Source organism: Pogona vitticeps, chromosome 2, assembly GCF_051106095.1.
Source record: "Pogona vitticeps strain Pit_001003342236 chromosome 2, PviZW2.1, whole genome shotgun sequence".
NCBI classification, from domain to species: Eukaryota; Metazoa; Chordata; class Lepidosauria; order Squamata; family Agamidae; genus Pogona; species Pogona vitticeps.
In genome coordinates, this window is record NC_135784.1 from 106,131,655 (window position 1) to 106,152,618 (window position 20,964).

Consider the following 20,964-nt stretch of genomic DNA (forward strand, 5'->3'; position numbering starts at 1 on the left):
ACCATGGGACAAATCCCCCTCTAGTCACACTCAGAGTGGACCCAGAGTCAGACATATCTGAGATTCTGCTTGCAAGTGTTTTGTTTTGTTGTGTTTTATTTAATCTAAAAGCTGAAGTTTACTATCTTGTTGTAGATTTAAGTGTACTCCTCACTCCTTATGCATATTCATCTGTGAAAAGATGTATCTGAAGCAGTCGCCATAATCAAGGGAATCTGGCTGCTTTATTCTCCTCCTATTGGCTTTGTCAGACAGCTTTGTAGTGCAGCTGGATCAGATTTCTGCATTAGCAGTAGATTTTCCCTAATGGTTCAGAGAGAAAAATAGAACCCTTAAGTCATAAAGACATCCTGTCTCATTCTGAAAGGAGATCCCTGTGCTTAATTAACTTCATAAATTAGCTGTAGCTATAGCACCACCACTTTACCACCAAATGGAAGTAATATAATCTCTCTGATCCTTTCTGCTGTTGTAATGGATCCCGGCCATCAATTAATGTGCCCTTGAGCCTTTCCATTTGGCAGCATTATGATCGTGAGGAAGCTGATGTGCAGACAAAGTTGACAAAGGAGTGCTAAGCTGCGAAATTATCAATAGCCTAAGAATTAGAGCAGGCTGTTTGACTTTTTTTCTGGTCATAGTCTCTTCTTTTTTTCACTCGTGATATTTAGAGTCCTCCCTGCTCCAGCCGAGACCCCTGAAGATGCATCTGCTTCAAAACAAACATCTCTGGAAGGTGGCAGCATCGACAAATGATGTTGATCTCAACTACTCTTGAAGTGGACTGACTGAGAACTGTACTCCGTCCATGAGAGTACTGTACATTACATACAGAGAACCTGTAAAAATGTGTACCTGAAGGCACATTTTATTTCTTACATTTCTTTTCCTTATAGTTCCTTTTTCAAAAATCTACAGCAGGCCAGTGACTATGTTAGGCAAAATATAGCAGGTTAACGATAAGGTTACAGTCCCTTTCATCAGAAGTAGGTGAAAGTGGCTATGTTTTTAGTTATAAATCTCTGCTTTGCATTAGTTGATTCTATGTATTTTGGGGTGTCTCTTAGAAAGGCAAACAAAAAGCAAAGTGCCAGTGATTGCTCTTAGCTTGCTACTCTAATTTTATATATACTTTGAAAGACCTTGTGGTTTAAAGGGTGATGAATAGAACAACTCTTGAATTTTAAGGACTTTATTACTGAGTACTGAAATCATTGTTAATGTCACATAGAGTGGACTCATTTAACTGAAAATGATTTATTCTGTTTCTCTGGATATTTCCACCTATCTCTTGCTGTGTGGATTAGCTGTTCTCTATTAATTCCCGGCCAGTTCTCTTATGTTACTCATCCAAGAAATCTGACTTCCACCTCTTCAATGTTTACCCTTGATCTTCCCTTCCATGATGCATTGCAGTGTATTATATTTATCATGAGAAATTATACGTCCAAGATAAGAGAGCTTATGTTTCTTCATGATCAGTACTCCCCACCCACCCCCATCTCATGATGTACTGCCTCACGCCAGTGAAGGGACAACGCTCAGTGGTAAAGCATAATACGTTTTGTATGCAGCAGAGTCTAGTTCAGTTCTTGGAATCTCCATTTAAACACATCTTGAGGAACAAGGCTGAGAAAGATCATTGCTTTCATACCCTGGAGCATTGTTGGGGGGAAAAAACTGCCTTATGCTAAAGCAGACCATTGATCCATCTAAGCCAGCATTCTTGACCCTGACTGACAGGAAAGTCTGCCTGGTGTTTGAGGCAGGAGTTTTCCTGCCCTCCATCAACACCTCCAAAACAGGTATGTTCTGTGTTGGAAACATGCACACCCCAAAATTTGAATCTTCTTTCAAAAGCACCTTATTTTGAAGAATTAATTAATTAATTAATTAATTAATTAATCTCTACCCAACAAGATTGAGGAGCTGGAACTTACTATCTCCCTACAGAAAAATATTCGAGACTGTTGCGTTATGATCTTTACAGAGACATGGCTTGATTCTTCCATCCCAGGGGAGGTAATTGAACTACAAGGACGCAGAGTACATCGAGCAGACAGATCTGTTGAATCTGGGAAGAGCAGAGGTGGAGGGGTTTGTGTTTACACAAATAATAATTGGAGCACAGATGTTAAAATACTGGACATTCACTGTTCTCCTGATTTGGAGTATTTGGCAGTGAAATGCCGCCCCTTTTACCTGCCTCGTGAGTTTAATGTTATTATAATAACAGCAGTATATATACCTCCTGATGCTAACACAACCACAGCTTTGAGTTGTTTGTTAACTGCTATCAGCAAACAGCAGCAGGCCTACCCAGATGGAGTGCTGGTGGTAGCAGGTGATTTCAATCAAGCCAATTTAAAGACCGTCCTCCCTAACTTTTATCAGTATGTGGACTGTCCCACTAGAGGGGAAAATACCTTGGATCAGGTATATAGTAACATCATACATGGATATAAGACGAAGCCATTGCCTAGCTTGGGACAGTCAGATCATATATCTCTTTTTTTGATTCCATCATACAGACCTCTTGTTAAAAGAATCAGGCCATCAATTAGAGAAATACAAGTGTGGCCAGTGGATGCATCTGAGCAACTTCAAGATTGCTTTAGGAGCACTGATTGGGCACTGTTTGAGGAGGACAATGTTGATACTTATGCCTCAACAGTACTGTTTTATATCAAAAGCTGCATCAATGTTGTTACTACTACCAGACAAGTACGAGTGTTTTCTAATAACAAGCCTTGGCTAAATAGAGAAGTGCGCCTTTTATTAAAAGCCAGAAATGCTGCTTTTCATTCTGGTGATGAACTACAGTACAGAGAGGCTAGAGCTAAACTGAAAAGGGGCATTAAGGATGCCAAAGCTATGTACAGCCAGAGAATTGAACAACACCTTGAAAGTTCTGACACTCGCCGAGTGTGGCACGGCCTAAGACAAATCACTGGTCAGAGTAACAAAAACAGTCTGTGTAGCAGCAGTGATTTTTTGGCTGAGCAGTTAAATCAATTTTTCAGCCGTTTTGAGGTGGAAACAGGAACAACCATTATTCCAGCACCTACTGTCTATAATGCATCACTAGAATCTACCATCAACAGACAACCACTAGTACTGCAGATTTCAGATGTGAGACGCGCTTTCCAGAATATTAATGTTCGAAAGGCAGCTGGACCAGATGGAATCATGGGACGAGTTATTAGGGGCTGTGCTGCAGAATTAGCTGGAGTTTTTACGGATATTTTCAATCTATCCTTGTTGCAGTGTTCAGTCCCCACTTGCCTGAAGACATCTATTATAGTGCCAGTCCCCAAGCAGTCAGCTGTGGTATCTCTCAATGATTACAGACCAGTAGCTTTAACATCTGTTGTTATGAAATGTTTTGAGAGATTGGTGCTGGATTACATTAAGGCTAGTCTTCCACCTTCTTTGGACCCATGGCAATTTGCATACAGGAAAAATAGATCTACTGATGATGCTGTGTCCATTGTACTCCATACTGTATTGAGCCACTTAGAACATCAGGGAACTTATGCGAGGCTGTTGTTTGTGGATTATAGCTCTGCTTTTAATACCATTCTACCAAATAGGTTGTTTTTTAAAATGATCAACCTGGGATTACCTCAGGAGATCTGCATGTGGATAAAGGATTTTCTGACAGATAGGCCACAGTCAGTAAGGATGGGATCTCACCATTCTTCTACCCTGGTACTAAGTACAGGAGCTCCCCAGGGCTGCGTGCTAAGTCCCTTCCTCTATTCCCTGTACACACATGATTGCACCCCACTGTATAACACCAATGCAATTATTAAATTTGCGGATGATACGACAGTGGTGGGGCTCATAAATAAGAACAATGAGTCTGCTTATAGAAAGGAAGTACAAAGGTTGATACTTTGGTGTAAAGAAAATCATCTCACACTTAACATCAAAAAAACTAAAGAACTCATAATTGATTTTAGGAGGAAGAGATATGTACATTTACCACTGTACATAAATGGTGAGGAAGTGGAGAGAGTTGGTAGTTTTAAATTTCTGGGTACTTACATCTCAGAGGACCTCTCATGGACTATAAATGCCAACATGCTAATGAAGAAGGCACAGAAGAGGCTGTATTTCCTGAGAATGCTCGGCAAGTTAAATTTATCTCAGCATTTGCTTCTGTCATACTATCGTAGCACCATTGAGAGTGTCCTAACCTATGGCATTCTGGCATGGTTTGGGAGTAGCTCTGTAGCGGACAAAAAAGCTCTACAGAGAACCATTAAAATTGCCCAGAATATCATCGGGCTCCAGCTACCAACCCTGGATGACATCTTCACATCCCGCTGTCTAAGGAAATCACATAGCATCCTGAGAGACTCTTCCCATCCTGCTTATAACTTTTTTGAACTGTTACCATCTGGCAGAAGATATAGAACAATTAAGACTCGGACCACACGTTTTCTCAATAGTTTTTATCCCAGAGCTATAATTGCAATTAATAATGAGCTTAAAGACCACCAGTAGTGAATAATTAGTTGGACTGTGTAACTTGGCCTGCGGTGTAGATGTTTGTATTTTTAGTGGGGGACTTTTAGTGGGTGGGGAGTGTTTGGGAATTTTATGTGTGTGCATGTGTCTGGTCTCTGGGTGTCTGTGAATTTCGTTGTATGTGTATATACTTACAATGACAATAAATTATTATTATTATTATTATTATTAAAGGTCAAACATCCCTTTCCACTAGTGGTGTTGGGATGATGGCGGCCTTGTAGAGACAGACTGTTGCATCTGCAAAACTGTTTGAGAAGCTGCATAAAACTCACCAGCTGATATTTACCATGTCCAAAAGTTATGTGTTTGAAAACAAATGTCACACTTTGGGACAATGTAAATTTCAGATTCAGGAGGAACACACTGATGCAAAGTGTAAAAGCACCCTCTCTCTTTGCCAGGCAGATTCTGTTGTGAATTAGCTCTCTTCCCCTGGTGGGTGGAGGTTGTAGCTGCTGTCTGTTTATTCTTTAAGGCAATTTGATCCTGACAATAGAAAGAAGGGATAGGATGAACAGGGCAGTGTGCTTTGATTATTTCAAGAGCATATAAAGTAACACACTGAATAAATCCATCACCAGTTCAAGAAACTTGGGGAAACAAAAAGCTTGAGGTCTCCTTTCCAAACGTTAACTGTCATGTTCCTTTATTTTCTTGACCTTAGAATGGATAGAATAGTAATCTTCAGTAGCGAGTCAGCCTTGACACTTTACATTTTAAAATGTCAGATAAAATAATACTTATTTTTTTCTTTTTGCGTTTTTCATTTGTATGCCCTTTCCTTTATCAGAAATGTGCTTTTATAGTACGAGATATATGGATAAAGAAATGTGTGTTTATAGTATGAGATATATGGATAAAGAGCTCTCATTTAAAGCACAGTGATGGGGTTAGGAGATCTAGAGAAATAATCTAATCAAAACCTGACCATATGGATCCATATCTCCCCCTCTGTTGGAGAGGGAAACTCTCCCAATACTGTGTTTTATAAATAAAATATCTGTACCAACTCTGAAAATGCTTACTTAAATTGATGTCCCTCAAAGCCTGCATTTCTTCATGTACATTTTTCGGTCAGCATTTGGTGTTTTTTAGCCAATGTCTCTGGCACGTTTCTAATGTAATGTAACATCTCCTGGCTCTGTTTGAATGCACCATTTTGAGAGACCTACTTTGCCAGTCCTCAATTTTTCAGAGCTCTTGCTGCTTTCATTTCCCAGCTGGTCTGGGGGAGAATCTTGGGGTCTAGAGGAAACTCTCCTTGAATCCAGAGGAAGAGCTGGTCAAGGAAGCAGCTGAGGGGTGGGAAAACACATACAAAATGCCGTTCTAGTCCCAGGTCCTTAATCTTCCTCTAATAAAGAGGTCTCCAAACTATGGCCCACGGGCCACATCTGGCCCACCTTGCCTTTTCATCCGGCCTGGGCATTGGAAGAGGGGGGGAAGGGGGACTCAAGCGATCCCTCACCCCAGCTGTCTTTGCAAAGATCACTTGGGGCCTTCTTTCCTTCTCTTCCTATGCCCGAGTGGTGATAGGAAGAGGAACAAAGCCTGATCTAAGTGATCTTTGCAAAGCCAGCAGGGGTGGGGGATTGCTTGGGTCCCCCTTCCCTCCTCTAGCTCTCAAAAATGTGTAAAATATATGATGCGACCCTCATACTGAAAATTTTGGAGACCCCTGTTCCAATATGATACACAAGGGTTTTTCACTGCAGAGGTGACAAAAGAAGAGTGGTGGGTGGGGAGAGGGAGGGAGGAATACAACTGGCTAATACACCTGCTGCATTATTAGGAGAGGTGCTTCCTCGCCTTAGCACGACATATGTCATTTTCCTCACCCATGTATCTTGCATTTAGTGTCCTTTCTTGTCGCAAATGGGCACTGGAAGGCAACCATGAGCTTATATTGATTCGATTTCTGGAACATTCATCTTTGAGGAAAAGCTGTTGTGTGAAAAGTGTGTGTTAAATGGAGGAAATGGCATCTAGCTTTATTCTGATGTTGTCTCAGCTTCAGTTTATCACCTGCTTCTGCATGTTTTTTCTTGGTTATTCATGTCATGCTTTTGTAACAGTAATCAAAGACGCTTACAGGAAAAAAAGCAATAGAATAATAAAAATATTTTTAAAGAATGCAAAACAGTAAGATTTCTTAGTGCATCGTCAGTATTAAAAATGTCAAGAGTTAAAACCAAAGTTAAACTAAAAGTTAAAGAACAAGCTGCTGATTAAAAGATGGCCCAAATTTAAGAATAAGACAAAGCGTTTATAACCATTTGTTAAAGAAAGATTCACCCAAACATGTGCAGTAGGCAGGTTATTCTGGATAGATTCCCAGCATTTGTTGTATCAAAAGGATTAGACGGCTTTCTAGAAGACCTTTGTTGGCTAGTTTAGTAATACTGGCACTGATACTTTGCTTCCTGATACTGTACAGACACACTTTTCTTCAGGAACTTGTACCAATATCAGGAAAGTGTCAGTGCCAGTATTACTAAACGAGCCAACAAAGGCCTTCTAGAAAGCTGTCTAATCCTTCTGATACAACAAATGCTGGGAATCTATCCATAATAACCTGAAGAATGACAGCAACCTCATCAGCACTCTGGAGGAAAAAACTTTTACCACAGGTATCCCAAGTGTTTGTGTATGTATTAGCTATGTGCAGTGTCTTTGGACAAATATGCAAGAATGGATCAAACTGGTGTATTTGTGCAATTCTGGAGTGACAATAGGGCAGAGCAAGGTGACTCTGCTCACTTCTGTGGCATAACCACAACAGATCCTTTGTATCCCATTCAGCATCCATAGTGTTAAAAAAGGATAGGAGTGGTGGTGTTCAGAATGAGGTCTCTGCGTAGTATATATAGCCTCTTGCAGCCATTCCACCATTTTGTGGACTTGTAGAGCAAAGAGAAAGGTTTGTGTTGCTGTTGTTTTATTTTTATTCATTTATTCATTTATTCGTTCATTTATTCATTTATTTATTTTCCCCTAAAGACTCCAAGGCAGTTTACGGTATTAAAAGAAATAAAGTTAAAAGCCAAATAACAAATTATTACAATATTTTAAAAGCATTAAACAAGTAGCATATTAAAACAGATAACAGAAGTAAAACAGAGAATAAAATGTTACCTTTTAAAAATCCCCTTGGTCATCCAGTCATTTAAAGGAAAGCCTGCCTGAAGAGAAAGGCCTTAATCTGCTTGCGGAAGAACAGCAAAGATGGGGCCAGCCTGGCCTCCTGTGGGAGGGAGTTCTAGCATCTGAGAGCAGTGATAGAGAAGGCCTTTCCCATGTCCCTACCAAACATCCTGTGAGAGTGGACCCAGATAAAGGCCTCTTCTGATTATCTTTTTTGCATTCTGAAATGTTTTTATTTTGCTTTACACTCATTCATTTTAGGTTACTAAACTGTACTGAAATATCATTATACCTTAGTATTCAGTATGTGTGTGATTGTGGAAGAACGAAAGTTTTATGGGATTTGAGGGATTAGGTCATGTAATTATGACATTCAAGTCTGTCTACCCCCCTGCCCACCGCCCCCTGTATTTTCATCTTCTCTTTTTTTCACTCTGTCATTCAGCAGCACAATTGCCATTTACCGCCTGCTAGCCTTATGGCATAGAGTGCTTTATGGAGGTAACCCTTTACTGCCAAACTACTCAATATTATGAACCTGGGAACAGAGAGAGTTGGAACATCTCTTTAAAAGTATAGGGTAGGTTGGCCCCAATGTTTATGCCCTTTGTTCTGGTAAAAAGTGGGTCACAGAGCTCCTGCCCCTCGATATATATATATATACACATATATATGTATATACAGTACATACATGTACAGAGAGAGAGGGAGAATAGAAGAGAGAGAAACATTTGTTTTCAACTCCTCTGAGATAACTCTTTATTTGTGCAACTGGCGCTTGCTGACTGGCACAAGATAAATTTCTCAGTATCATCAAAGTGAACAGATGGAAGGATAAGAATATAATGGAGAGAGAAGAGGAAGATTCAGTGTGACTATTGGATTAATCTATTCCTTCTGGATGAGCATGATTGCTAAATCATGTATTTCAGGTTTACGAAATTTAGTTGCATCTGGGTGAAATTAGGACTGTTTAGGACTTGCAAACCTATCACTAGCTTCTGTGCTGCTGCCATGGGTGGATGGGAGATTGCATAGTACATACTGGTTTAAAGATGGCACAGTATTTGGGTGGAAAGATCTAAAAGGTCAAAGAAGTATGCATCTTATTCTGCTTGTTTGGCTGTAGGCAAAAATAAGGATTTTTCCTTTCATTTTGTCCAATACTGTTTTTATATTCCTTTTTAATATTTAGCATTTTCTTGTGTGATGTTGCCATTGGCTTTTTACAGCTCTGGGTCACTCGTATTAACATTCTTGATTTGCTTCCTCAGGCACCGTGGTGTACATGCGTCTGTTCTTATGCCGAGGGATATTTTGGGCTGCTGACTCATAGAATTCCCTCTTAACAGAGCTTGCCATTTGTGAGAGATTAATATCCTAACCCAACAATTCTAATTTTAGCCACTGCTTTTGTTTCCTCATTTTGGCATTTTTGGGTAGAAACTCATTTTGTATATCTTGTATATCTTACTTCCTGTTTTACCTCACATAGTAAATATCTCCTCCGGCAGCAGAGAAGGAAGGCTGAATATACTCCAGATGTTCAATTCATTTTTTTCTTTTTATGTGTAGCAAAGCTTTCAGTATAATTGTATCATCCTAATCCAAGCAATCCTTCTCTCCTTTTCTACTTTTTTATTTTATATATATATATATATAAAATAAATTATATATATATATATATATATATAATATATATATATATATATAATTAATGCATTATTCCTTTTCCCCTTCTAATACAAGTATTTCCTGAACTAGATTTATGTGGAATTACATTTACTTAAAGTTAAATCCAGTTGGTAACCCCAACAAGAGCTGGCTTATTGAGCTAGACTTTAAAAATTCTCTGTTAAGTCTAGCTACAACCAGCTATTCTGTTTGTTGTTATGTGCTATCAAGTTGGAATGGATTTGCAGCACCCCTAATAGGGCTTTCAAGTTAAGTGAGATATTTAAGGAGTAGTTTTACGAGTTCCGCATGTCCAGTGAGTTTCCACGGATGAGTGGGAATTCAGACTGAGTCCTCCTGGGTCCTAGTCCATCATTCTGTCCTCTACACAACACTGGGCATTCAACTGTTCTATTTAGGATTTGGATCATACAAAATGAAACATTTAAGGGCTGAATCTTATATTAGTTCTACCTAGAAAGGAACCTTTGAAGTGAGTGGGACCTGTTCATCACAAGTAAACATGTTAGATCAATTTTATTGGTATGCATTGTATAAGATTATCATAGGATTTAATATTCAGTGTTAAGAGGCAGTCCTACTTTGGGGATATCACGAGGAGACAGGATTTTTTAGAAGAGAAAATGATGCTGGAAAATGTTGAAGGCAGCAGGAAAAAGGAAGACTAAATATGAGTAGGATTGATTCCCGACAGGAAACCACAGACTTGAGTTTGCAAGAGCTGAGTGGGACTGTTGAGAACAGGACATTTTGGAGATTGCTCGTTCATAGGGTCACCGTAAGTTGGAGGCAACCTGATGGCACATAACAACAACAAAAACAACAAGGGTTATAAAGGCAAAACAGTGCATCACACATGAATATCCATGTGTCTCATTTTATAAACCAGAAAGCTGCTTAAAATGACCATTTCACCATATTATTAATTCAGTCACATAGCTAGAACTAGAGTAGACTGAATCAGTGAGAATTTTGAGAGTCAACCTTTCCGCACATTCCATTGATTCAAAGAGGCCTACTCTAGTTGCAACTGACTATGCTAAGAACAGGATTCTGTGTAATATAGCACATATTATTAGTCTCCATGTAAAATAATGTTATTTACCAGAAATGTCAAGCTATTTGCTCCACTAAACTTTAATGTTCTAAGTGTTGTCATGTGTACAGGAGGTTCTTGGCAAGCCTGGACTCATCATTTACTGCAGCATCAGGAGCAGCTCTGGCACAATTTATCGAGGTGTTCCCAGTTTGCAGTAAATGGAAATAACAATACAGTGGTGCCTTGACTTACAAATGTCCCGACTTACGATCATTTCGAGTTACGACCAGCTCTGGCTGCAAACTTTTGCTTCAACTTGCAGCCAGAGCTTCCAGTTACAAACAGAAAAAGGCAGGGGGAAAAGGTGGGAAATTCAAATTGCTACCTGTTGGTGGCGAAGCGGCTGCTTCTTTGTAGCTCTTTCACCCCAGCAGTTAGAGAGAGTGCGATCGGAGGAGGCTTGGGACTGCCTGGCTTCTGCTTCTGAGTGAGAGTGTGTTTGTTTGCAGGGAGGCTTTGGACTGCCTGGTAAGGTAAGGTGCTGCTTTCTGCTTTTTAAAAACTGCCTGTTCTGGATGGGTTTTGCAGGGTGGATTTGGGCTGGGGGGGTTCTCTTTCTGTGCTGTGTTGTTTTGTTTTTTGGTGTTTTTTGATGAACCCCTTCCGATGGGCCTTGCTCCATGGTTTGTTTTTGTTTTGTTTTTGAAGCCCCAGCGTCTTTGGGGCTTGCTTCGTGGTTTATTTTTTTTAACCCCCAGCGCCTTTGGGGCTTGCTGCCTGGTTTTTATTATTATTATTATTATTATTATTATTATTATTATTATTATTATTATTATTATTATTATTATTATTATTATTATTATTATTATTATTATTATTATTATTATTATTATTATTATTATTATTATTATTATTATTATTATTTATTTTTATTTTTATTTTTATTTTTATTTTTATTTTTATTTTTATTTTTATATTTTTATTTATTTATTTATTTATTTATTTATTTATTTACAAAAATTTTGCAGCCCCAGCACATTCCTATGGGGCTTGCAGTGTTTTATTTTTATTTTATTTTGGTTTTTTTTCTTCTGGAACAGATTAATTGCATTCCAGTGCATTTCATTGGGAAACGGTGCTTCGACTTACAACCATTTCGAGTTGAGACACCACTGTACTGGTCTGCTTTACTGGGGTGTTATTTATGTCTGTATAAGTGGTTCCTGTTCAGGTTTTAATAATTTTTTAAAACTTGGTTTTACCATTGTTTCCAACTTGGATTGCCATTGGTTGATAGATACAGGGGGCAAATAAATAAAGATGGATATAATAAATGTATAACATTTAAGAAGAGAAAGCAATAAATTTACTTTCAATTTCCATGGCTGCTTTTGTTTCTGAAGAGACTGACTTGGTTAAGGCTACATTTAGTAGGCTTCTTAATGTCAGATTGTTTGTCTAACATTTAGCCTGAAAATAGGAAAGGCTGTAGACCTTGTAAGAGCGGGGGCACACATTGCATCCTGCCCCATGTATCCCCCAGTATGCCAGCTACATGTCTAGGTCTGAAGAGGGGCGTATTAAGCCTGTTTACCCAATACTGTTGTATTTTGGACCCCATTTGTGATCAGGACCCCTGCCTCTTTTTAGACCAACATGTTTAGAAGCATCACTAATTGATGACGCTGGGTGGAAGGGATAGTGGGAGTGGGAGCTACCTGGATCCTCACATTGTTTGCCAGAGATACAAAGATGACCACTCCAAGAACAACAGTTGTGGAAGCAACCTATCATGGCAACCCTCTTCCCTTTCGGGCTGTAATACTCAAATAGGGCTTTTCTTTCTAAAATTCTCTGGGTCACAGTGGAAAAGAAAATAAGTTCAAAAGTTTGCCTTACATCCCAGAACCTTTAGCAGCACAAACTGAATTTGGGACTCTCTGATGGTCTTATCATGGTCTCATGGATTAAGCATTTAAATTTAGGCTTGGCAACTTGCATACTCCTTCAAAACATTATATAACTAAGGCACCTATCACTTTAATGTGTCTGCTGTTAGTTCCTTCTTTCTTTACTAACCTTGCTGTTGCCCTTGTTTTATGTGCGCTGTCTCCATGCATATGTTAACATTTTCATTTTCCACTAAGGTCATGAGAGTCAAGCCATTGCTGTTATTTCTCTTTGGGATCTCTGTCAACTGAAGTGTGTACATGAAGTGAATGACTAAGACAAAAGACAATGGCTTCCAAATGTATACACCTTTTTGCTAATCAGCCAAAAACAGCATTCTCTTTGAATGAAGGGGACTTGCCCCTGGAAAGAAGTGGCACCTTCTTTCCAGTACAGGGCAGACCTAGGCCTCTAGAGGTGTTACGCACAATGTGGCTGCACTCCTTCTTTACTCTCTACCTTGGTATCTAATGGGGTGGAAGGACAGGATGTCTCTGATCCAGCAAGGGTGTTCTTATGATTACTCCTGAACCTAAGGAGCATTTTTACACAAGGTATCCTTTCTGCATGTCTGGGATCTGTGTCTTCCCTTCAAGTTAATTCTACATAGGCCGTGCCCACAATTGTCACATTTTAATTTAATTTGACTTTTGTCAGTTGCTGTCCTAAAAATAATCTTAGTCCTTTTCTGCGCACACATGCTGTTTCCTCCAGAAATTGCACAGTCAGAAAGTTTTTAAATAAATAAATAAATAAAATAACCGCTGCAGTTCAACAACTGCACCTGTGTATCCATAGCTTCCATATAATAAATATGCTGAATTTATCTTCTAGTAGAAGATGAAATTAATGAAGCATTCAGATGAATAGGGTCACAGGTGTAGTGGTACAAGTTCACAGTGGAAAGAAGGAAAATTGAAGGCAGTGGGGGAGAGAATTCAGGACAGTAGCCAAGGAGAAAGCAAGGTTCTTCTTTGTGGCCTCAGTGAATCACATCCTGGGTGATCGGTGCCTGTGTGGAGCCTCATCGGAAAGTTCTAGAGCTTCTACGGTAGCAAAAAACACATTAGAATAAGGCCCCTCCCCCCTCATATAAGTACATTGGTGCCAAGGCACCCCTTTCAGTTGTGTCAACCACCGCTACAGAATGGTGTGACAGTGGGGAAGGCGGGCGGGATGTGTGAATCACAGAGGTCCAGTCGAAGAACTACAATTACAGGTGGGTAACCTGCCACAGCAATGACACTGAAGAACAGATGTAGGGGATCACACAAGACCCAAAAGTAAGACAAAATAATGTGAGTGGCAATGCCACAAAAAAATAAAAGGGGGGGAAAGCAATGAACAAAATATACCACATACTCATGCTAATGGGATCAACTTATGATTAGTGCTAGTTTCATGTTGTTGATGGAACAAATACAGAAAGGAAGGTGAGACACATGACATTAACAGCAGGGCAAATATCTCTCTAGTCACTTCCTTAGTACCTTGAGAACGAACCGTATTGGAGATAAATGAGCCATACCTAGTTTTAACAAATCTAACCCACCCACCCCCCAATATTTTACAGCTGTAACTGTAGGCTTCAAAAAGGACTTATCTTTGAAGGTTAGAGGGGAGTTTAGAGGCGAAGGATGTTCCCTGCACCTTCATACATTTTTTTCACCTCTTCCCCTTTTGTTCCCCTTAAATGAAGTTGCTCTTCTCAGTACCTGCTTCCACTCCTGCAAAAAGACACAGGTCTAAGGGTCGGGATCAGGAGGACTGTCTATCCTCATTAAAGCAGAGTTGGGCTGGCAAGGACAGGAATTAGTCTTTGAAGACACCCTCTCTCATTACTTAGTAGTTAGGTTTTCCTTTAAATTATCTACATGGATATTACTAAGCATCTACCTCCCACCACTTTCATCACCTTATTATTGCCCTAATATGTGGACAGGTTTAGAAAAGACTGTGATAAAGGTTAATCAATCCTACCCAAACACTATTTTAATTTAATGAGTGACTTCAGTGCCAGAGTGGGGGCCTCCCTATCTGAGTTTGTACACCAAGAAATCATCCCAGAGGAATATTTATTGAGCTATGTTTCCTAAAGACCTCAAAAGAAATGGCCGGATCACAGTTGATCTAATTGATTTATAAATGTAACTTACACATTTTAGGTGGTAAAGACCCTGATTTTACTCATCCTTATTCTTACCATTTAAGAAATTTTAGTACAGTGGTGCCTCGATTTACGAACTTAATTGGTTCCAGAACTCCGGTCATAACTCGAAATGGTTGTAAGTCAAAGTATCATTTCCCATAGGAATGCATTGAAATGCAATTAATCAGTTCTGGCCAAAGAAAAAATCACCAAAAAAACCCACACACAAAAGCTGCAAGACCCATTGGAAATGCGATTAATCCGTTCCGGCCAAAGGGGGAGGGGAAGCAAACAAACCATGCAAGACCCTTCGGAAATGCAAAAAAAAAAAAAAAAAAAGCAAAGCAAAAAGCAAACAAACCGTGCAAGACCCATCAAAACACGATTAATCCATTCCGGCCTAAGGGGGGGGGGGGGAGAAAAGGAAACAAACCATGCAAAAAAGCAAAGCAGAAAGCAACCAAACAGTGCATGACCCATCGGAAAAGCAAGAAAAGAAAAGCAGAAAGCAAACAAACTGTGCAAGAGCCATCAGAAATGGGGAAAAAGCAAAGCAGAAAGCAAACAAACCCTACAAAACCCATCGGAAATGGGGGGAACCCCAAAAGCAAACAAACCCTGCAAGACCCATTGGAAATGGGGGAAAAACACCAAAAAACAAACAAAGCCTGCAAGACCCATTGGAAATGGGGGGGGACACCAAAAAACAAACAAACCCTGCAAGACCCATCACAGCATAGAAACACAATCCCACCACCCAGCCCAAAACTACGCTGCAAAACCCACCCAGAACAGTTTTTAGAAAGCAGAAAGCAGCACCTTACCAGGCAGTCCAAAGCCTCCTCCGAACGCACATTCTAACCACTGGGGCGAAAGAGCTACAAAGAAGCAGCCTCTTCGCCACCAACGATTAGCAATTTGAATTACCCCCTTTTTTCCCCTGCCTTTTTGTGTTCGTAACTGAAAGCTCTGGCTGCAAGTCAAAGCAAAATTTTGCAGCCGGAGATGGTCGTAACTCGAAATGTTCGTATGTCAGGACGTTTGTAAGTCGAGGCGCCACTGTATTATAATAGACTATACAGTGGTGCCTTGCAAGACAAATGCCTTGCAGGACAAAAATCTCTCAAGATGAATGGTTTTGGCAATGGGGTTGATGACTCGCAAGACAGATGTTCCTATGGCCATGCTTCACAAGACAAATGTTTTCTGTTGTTTTTTTTTTTGTTGCTGCCTCGTGTTTACTGATTTTTAAATGTTTTTCTATGATGTTTAAAAGTTAAAGTTTTTTGATTGAAATTTTTGAAATCATCTGCACAATATGTATGGCTTTAAAGAGCACTTAATAAAACCTTTGAAAACCAAATTTGACTTTGTTCTTACTTTTTTTGCCCATAGGAACTCATTAATTAGATTTCAATGCATTCCTATGGGAAAACACATTTCGCAAGACAAATTTTTCGCAAGACAACATTAACCACTGAACGAATTAAATTCATCTTGCGAGGCACCACTGTATATGTGTTTTGCAAGACAGGAACAATTTATTTTCTGATATCAAAGTTCTGGTAAGAGAGGACAGTGATCACCAACCTATTTCCATCCACTTTCCAGGTAGAACTGATACCAGAGCATATATTCCATATGATAAAATGTTCACATCAAATGTTGAAGTAAAGCAGAATAGAAAGCTTAACTGGGCCAAGGTAGATACTAAGGCCTTAGCCAACTTTTTAAATTCAGAACAGGCTCATCTTTGGAATTTTGCAATTTCATCCAGTTCTCAAAATAAAGATGCAACTCTGACTCTTTATACTGAATTATGCCATGCCCTAAAGGAAAAATTTTAACAGCTATTTCAGTCCGAGAAATATTTAGAAAAAAACCTGTCTTAATCTCTTAGAAGGATTTTACCAGACTCAGATTCGAACTGCTGAACTCCATGACCAAACATGGTCGCTTCCTTCAATTGCCTTACCACAGAAGAATTTGTATCTGCGGTGCCCCCACTATTGGAGATATTAGACATATTTTATTTGATTGTGGGCTATATTCCACTGCTAGGCAAAACTGTTTATCCATCCTGTTGGGGAAAACAGCCCATTGGAATGTGAACTTTAGACTTTCATATTTTCTTCAGAGTGCCAATACGAAAGTTGTCCGCAATATAGCAAAATTCATATCTAAGGCGATGGGCATAAGATCTCACTACATTGCTCAAATAGGGGTTCCCTGCAAGAGTGACTCACTCAATTAAAATATGCACATGTTGTTTTATATTTTACTATTGAAATGTATTTTATCTCTTTTTAGCTGTTTACTTTTGACTGGTGTGATTTGTCTGTTTTTTGATATGGTCGAAATGACTAATTAATTAATTAGTTACTGATACAGTACCTGCTGTTTGGGTGTAGCCTTCTTCAGAGTGAAAATCTTTGCAGTTCTTATCAGTGGCCATGGCACTATTTTTTTATATAAAAAAAACACCTCCCCCTAGGATCTATTGAGTTACTCTGTAGCATTCACATATAACTCTGCTGCACTATGTGTAAACGGTGCTGATTCAGGGTGCATATGGTGGTGGGGAGAGTGTGTTCTAGGTAAGGACTGACCTTTGAATTATCCCTGTTTGTGTTCATTACTATCATCATACAGACTGTAATTTATTTATTTCATGGGAGGGAAATTACGTTTTAAAAAGATGTCACAACAGCTGTAAGTCTGACTTTCTGCCAAACACAAAAGCGATGGGGTGTGGGTGGGGAGTTGGAAAATATTTATCCTTCTATTCCAAAAAGATTTTGGCTGTGCAGAGTTTCATGGTTTTCATTCTTCTTTTCTCTGCTGTAACTTTTATCCACAGTAAATTTCCCTCAATCAGATGTTAAGGTCTGCCCATGTAAGCCCAGCCTTCAGCCTAGAATCCGACCTCCATTTAAGAACTATTCTAATCTGATCAAGAATGTTCTCTTGGTGCCAAATTATGATGTTGATTCTTATGATGGGGATATTTTCCCACAAGAAAATTGAATAGAAGCCACCAACTCCTTGCACGCTGAGCATTTCTTTGGGCTTCAGTGTAGGGCACAGAAGTCTGGTATAAAATAAGAAACCATGACACCATGTTGGCTTCCGGTTCCTATCAGGTGCAAGGGAACAGACAACTGGAATGTTTGCTTGTGATTCAGTTACTGCTTGCTAGCAAATCTGTTGTGCTGAAAGCTACGGATAAAATTCTGGCTCTGAAGATGTTGAGAGTTTTGTACCTGCACATTGCCCTCAAATGTTATTTTAAACATTTTAAAGATTTCTGTTGCAGAGAAATGTAGGCATAATTTATTGTCTTTTCTCACAATACATTTACCACAAAAAGCCATGTGATGCAACTGCCTCACCAAATTTTTATATTTGATGTTAAAATAGTACAACCACGCAGGAAAAAATATATTAGCTTATCTAACAATTCAGTTATACGTATTCAATTCTGAATGTTTCTGGTCACCAAAGTCATGTGCCCTTGCCTCAGTTTTAATTGAATTGGGTTTCATTAGATTGGGTTCTGCTTAGAAGTGTACATTATAATGTCTTGTCAGAGACAATATTGTGCCAGCCTCATTAAAATTACTGTTTTTTCATGTATAAGACAATACTTTTATCTAAAATACTTAGATTAAAAATTGAGGGTCATCTTATACATGGAAGTAAGGAAGGGGGAGGGATCAAAGCACTTTGATTCCTGCTTTCCCCCTCCACTTTCTTGTGAGGAAAATGGAGATGGAAAGCACTTTTCTCGCAAGAAAGTGGAGGGGAAAGAGGGAATGAAAGTGCTTTGATCCCTGCCTTTCCCCTCCACTTTCTTGTGAAGAAAGAAATTTTGGGTTAGAAAAGTGGGGGGGGGTATAAGACAAAAAGTCATCTTCCTATACATGAGGGTGTCTTATATACAGGAAAATATGGTATCTGGATCACCAGAACCATTAAAATTAAATAGCAGTACAAATTAATCAAAGTGATTCCTTGCAGTAGTGTGGGGGGAAATGACACAATAGAGGATGCTCACAGAGACAATTTTGGCTGCTATATTGTACCTACAGAAATCACACTTGCTAAATTTTTGTCTCTGCCGTCTAGATTGTCTCAATGTGTTGAGACAGCAAGGAGCAATTTTTAATTCTTATGATTTCCTGCCTCCAGATGAAAGCAAAGCCAGGAATGCTGGAGGGGAAGGGTTCCTCATCAAGTTCTCCATAGTTTGCACAAACTGCCTCTGCACAAAACTAATGTCATTTCCTTTTGAGAAGCAAAGTAGACACACATATAAACACACATCAAGCGCTGTGTGTTTAAAAAGATGGGAACACCCCTTCCAATGTTTACAATTGATAAGTCCATGCATCAAAACCGCATCAGAGTGTTGCACACAAAAGAGAGACTTTTCTGTCCTAGAGAATGCCACACATTGCTTTCACTGTTTCATAGGGCGAAGAGAATTATTTTTTGATTCTCCATCATGGCATCCAATAATGAGACAAGTGAGGATTTTCAATCCTTACTGTAAATTATGAAGCAGACTTCTGCATGAATAAAAGAGAATTCCGAAATGAGGTGACTTTGATCTTCCCCTTGAGAAGGCAAAACAGCTGAATAAGAACACGTGCATGTGTGAGTATGCGCTGTAAATATAGAAAGATAATTTTTTCCCTTGACCTCTAATAATGATTTGGTAAAAAAGAAAAAGTTCAAGGTGCTAAAAAAAAACCTTGATAGTATTGTTTAATCAACATATATTTCTAAGTAGTTGTTGATTTTTCTGAGATAAGCTTTTGGTGGGTTAATCATTTTTCAGAATTGAAGAGCTAAGCTTTTGTGTGTATTTACATATCGCTTTCGCAGTAAAATATTTGCCCACAGGCCAGACCAAGAATTGTGATAAAGAATAAGACTGCAGTTTCAGGCCTCTGTTATCATGAAGTGTGTAGTATCTGTAAATTCTGTATGAGTCATTTTTTGGTCCTGTTTAAATAAGCTTGTTCAAATTCACCCTTAACTGGTGGTGTAAATCCACCCTAAATTACTGTGTAAGTATTTGCTAACTGGATTTCTCATAAATATAGCTTCCTGGAAGCTTTCTCAACATGGATAGCATCACTCAGAGTTAATGCTGACGTGGTGATCCTTTCTTTCCCTTTAGTGAGAAGTGCATTTCACCCTCCAGAGACTGAGTTTAATTTTCTCACTTTCACATTACACTACAACTTTTTTCCTGAAAAAAAGTAGGTGGAGAATCCGAAGTGAAGCTTGCAGTGCAACACTTTAGAATTGTTAGTTTTGCCATGAGAAGGAAGGGAAAAGTTTCTAGTTGGTAGGGCTACCCAGTGAGGTTGTCTTATGGATTTTTAACAACATCGAAATGCTCCCTGCCTTTTTTGCCTGTTCACATGCCTTTTCTGTCTGCAAAGAGCAAGACTGTAAAATTATCTGGGTTCACTAAAAGTGAAAATTATGAATATGAACATAGTAGGTACTTCCTCCAGTCTGAAAGAGTGTAACCATTTCGCCAGCATTTCCTGTAAACTGATCCCATTTGATATACAGTGGTGCCCCGCATAGCGATGATAATCCATGCAGCAAAAATCACTGCAAAGCGATTTCGTCGCTATGTGGTTTAAAAAAGCCCATAGGAATGCATTAAAACCCCTTCAATGTGTTCCTATGGGCTGTAAACTCACCTTTAAGTGAAAATCCTCCATACGGCCGCCATTTTCGCTGCCCGGTAAGCGAGGATTCCAGGCGAAAACACAGCGGGCGGCCATTTTTTTAACCCGGCGGCCATTTTGGAACCGCCAATCAGCTGTTGGGAAATCATCGCTATGCGATGATCGGTATGCGAAACGGTACCGATCATCGCAAAGCGATTTTTCCCTATCTAAATCATCACAATGCGATCGCAAAAGCAATCGCAAAAAATCGTCGCTATGCGGATTCGTCGTTAAATGAGGTGCCCGTTAAGCGAGGCACCACTGTACTGTAATATAATTTAAGAGATTAAGTCATACTGTGGACTCAGCATACAGTGCTGGGTGGTATCTTCCTGTCAAATGGGGAAACAGAAAGTAAAACAAGCATGTTTTTTAAGAATTGATAGAACATGTGTTCATACCTTGAAAACCAGTAAGTTAGAAGTGGATAGTTTCCCAGAATTCAAAGTGGTTTGTTCTTCATGGATTGATTGATTCACTAGACAATGGGTTATACACTGTGGTAGAGTATTTCTTTGCATATAGGAGGTCCAAGTTTTAATCTCTGATATTTATTGGTACAGTAGATCTGGAAATAACTCCTATCTGGAAATCTAGAGAGTCACAAAGTATAGACCGTCATTAAGCACCTTGTCATCCTCCAGGTTTTATTGGACTGCAGCTCCCGTTAACCATAGCCAAACTGGTTTGGG

General features: G+C 39.3%; 1 protein-coding gene across 3 annotated transcripts in view; it reads left to right on the forward strand.

Annotated features, from left to right (window-relative positions):
• Positions 1–20,964, forward strand: part of ARHGAP26 (Rho GTPase activating protein 26) — a 400,569-nt gene that overhangs the window by 303,214 nt on the left and 76,391 nt on the right. Inside the window, exon 21 of one of the 3 annotated variants that reach the window (XM_020806342.3) lies at positions 672–1,502. The exons of the other annotated variants lie outside the window; for them this stretch is intronic. Within the exon in view, the coding sequence (XP_020662001.2) occupies positions 672–756 (85 nt within the window). The 3' untranslated portion in view covers positions 757–1,502. Of the gene's footprint in view, positions 1–671; positions 1,503–20,964 lie in introns of those variants that run through there. 3 annotated transcript variants of the gene reach the window in all.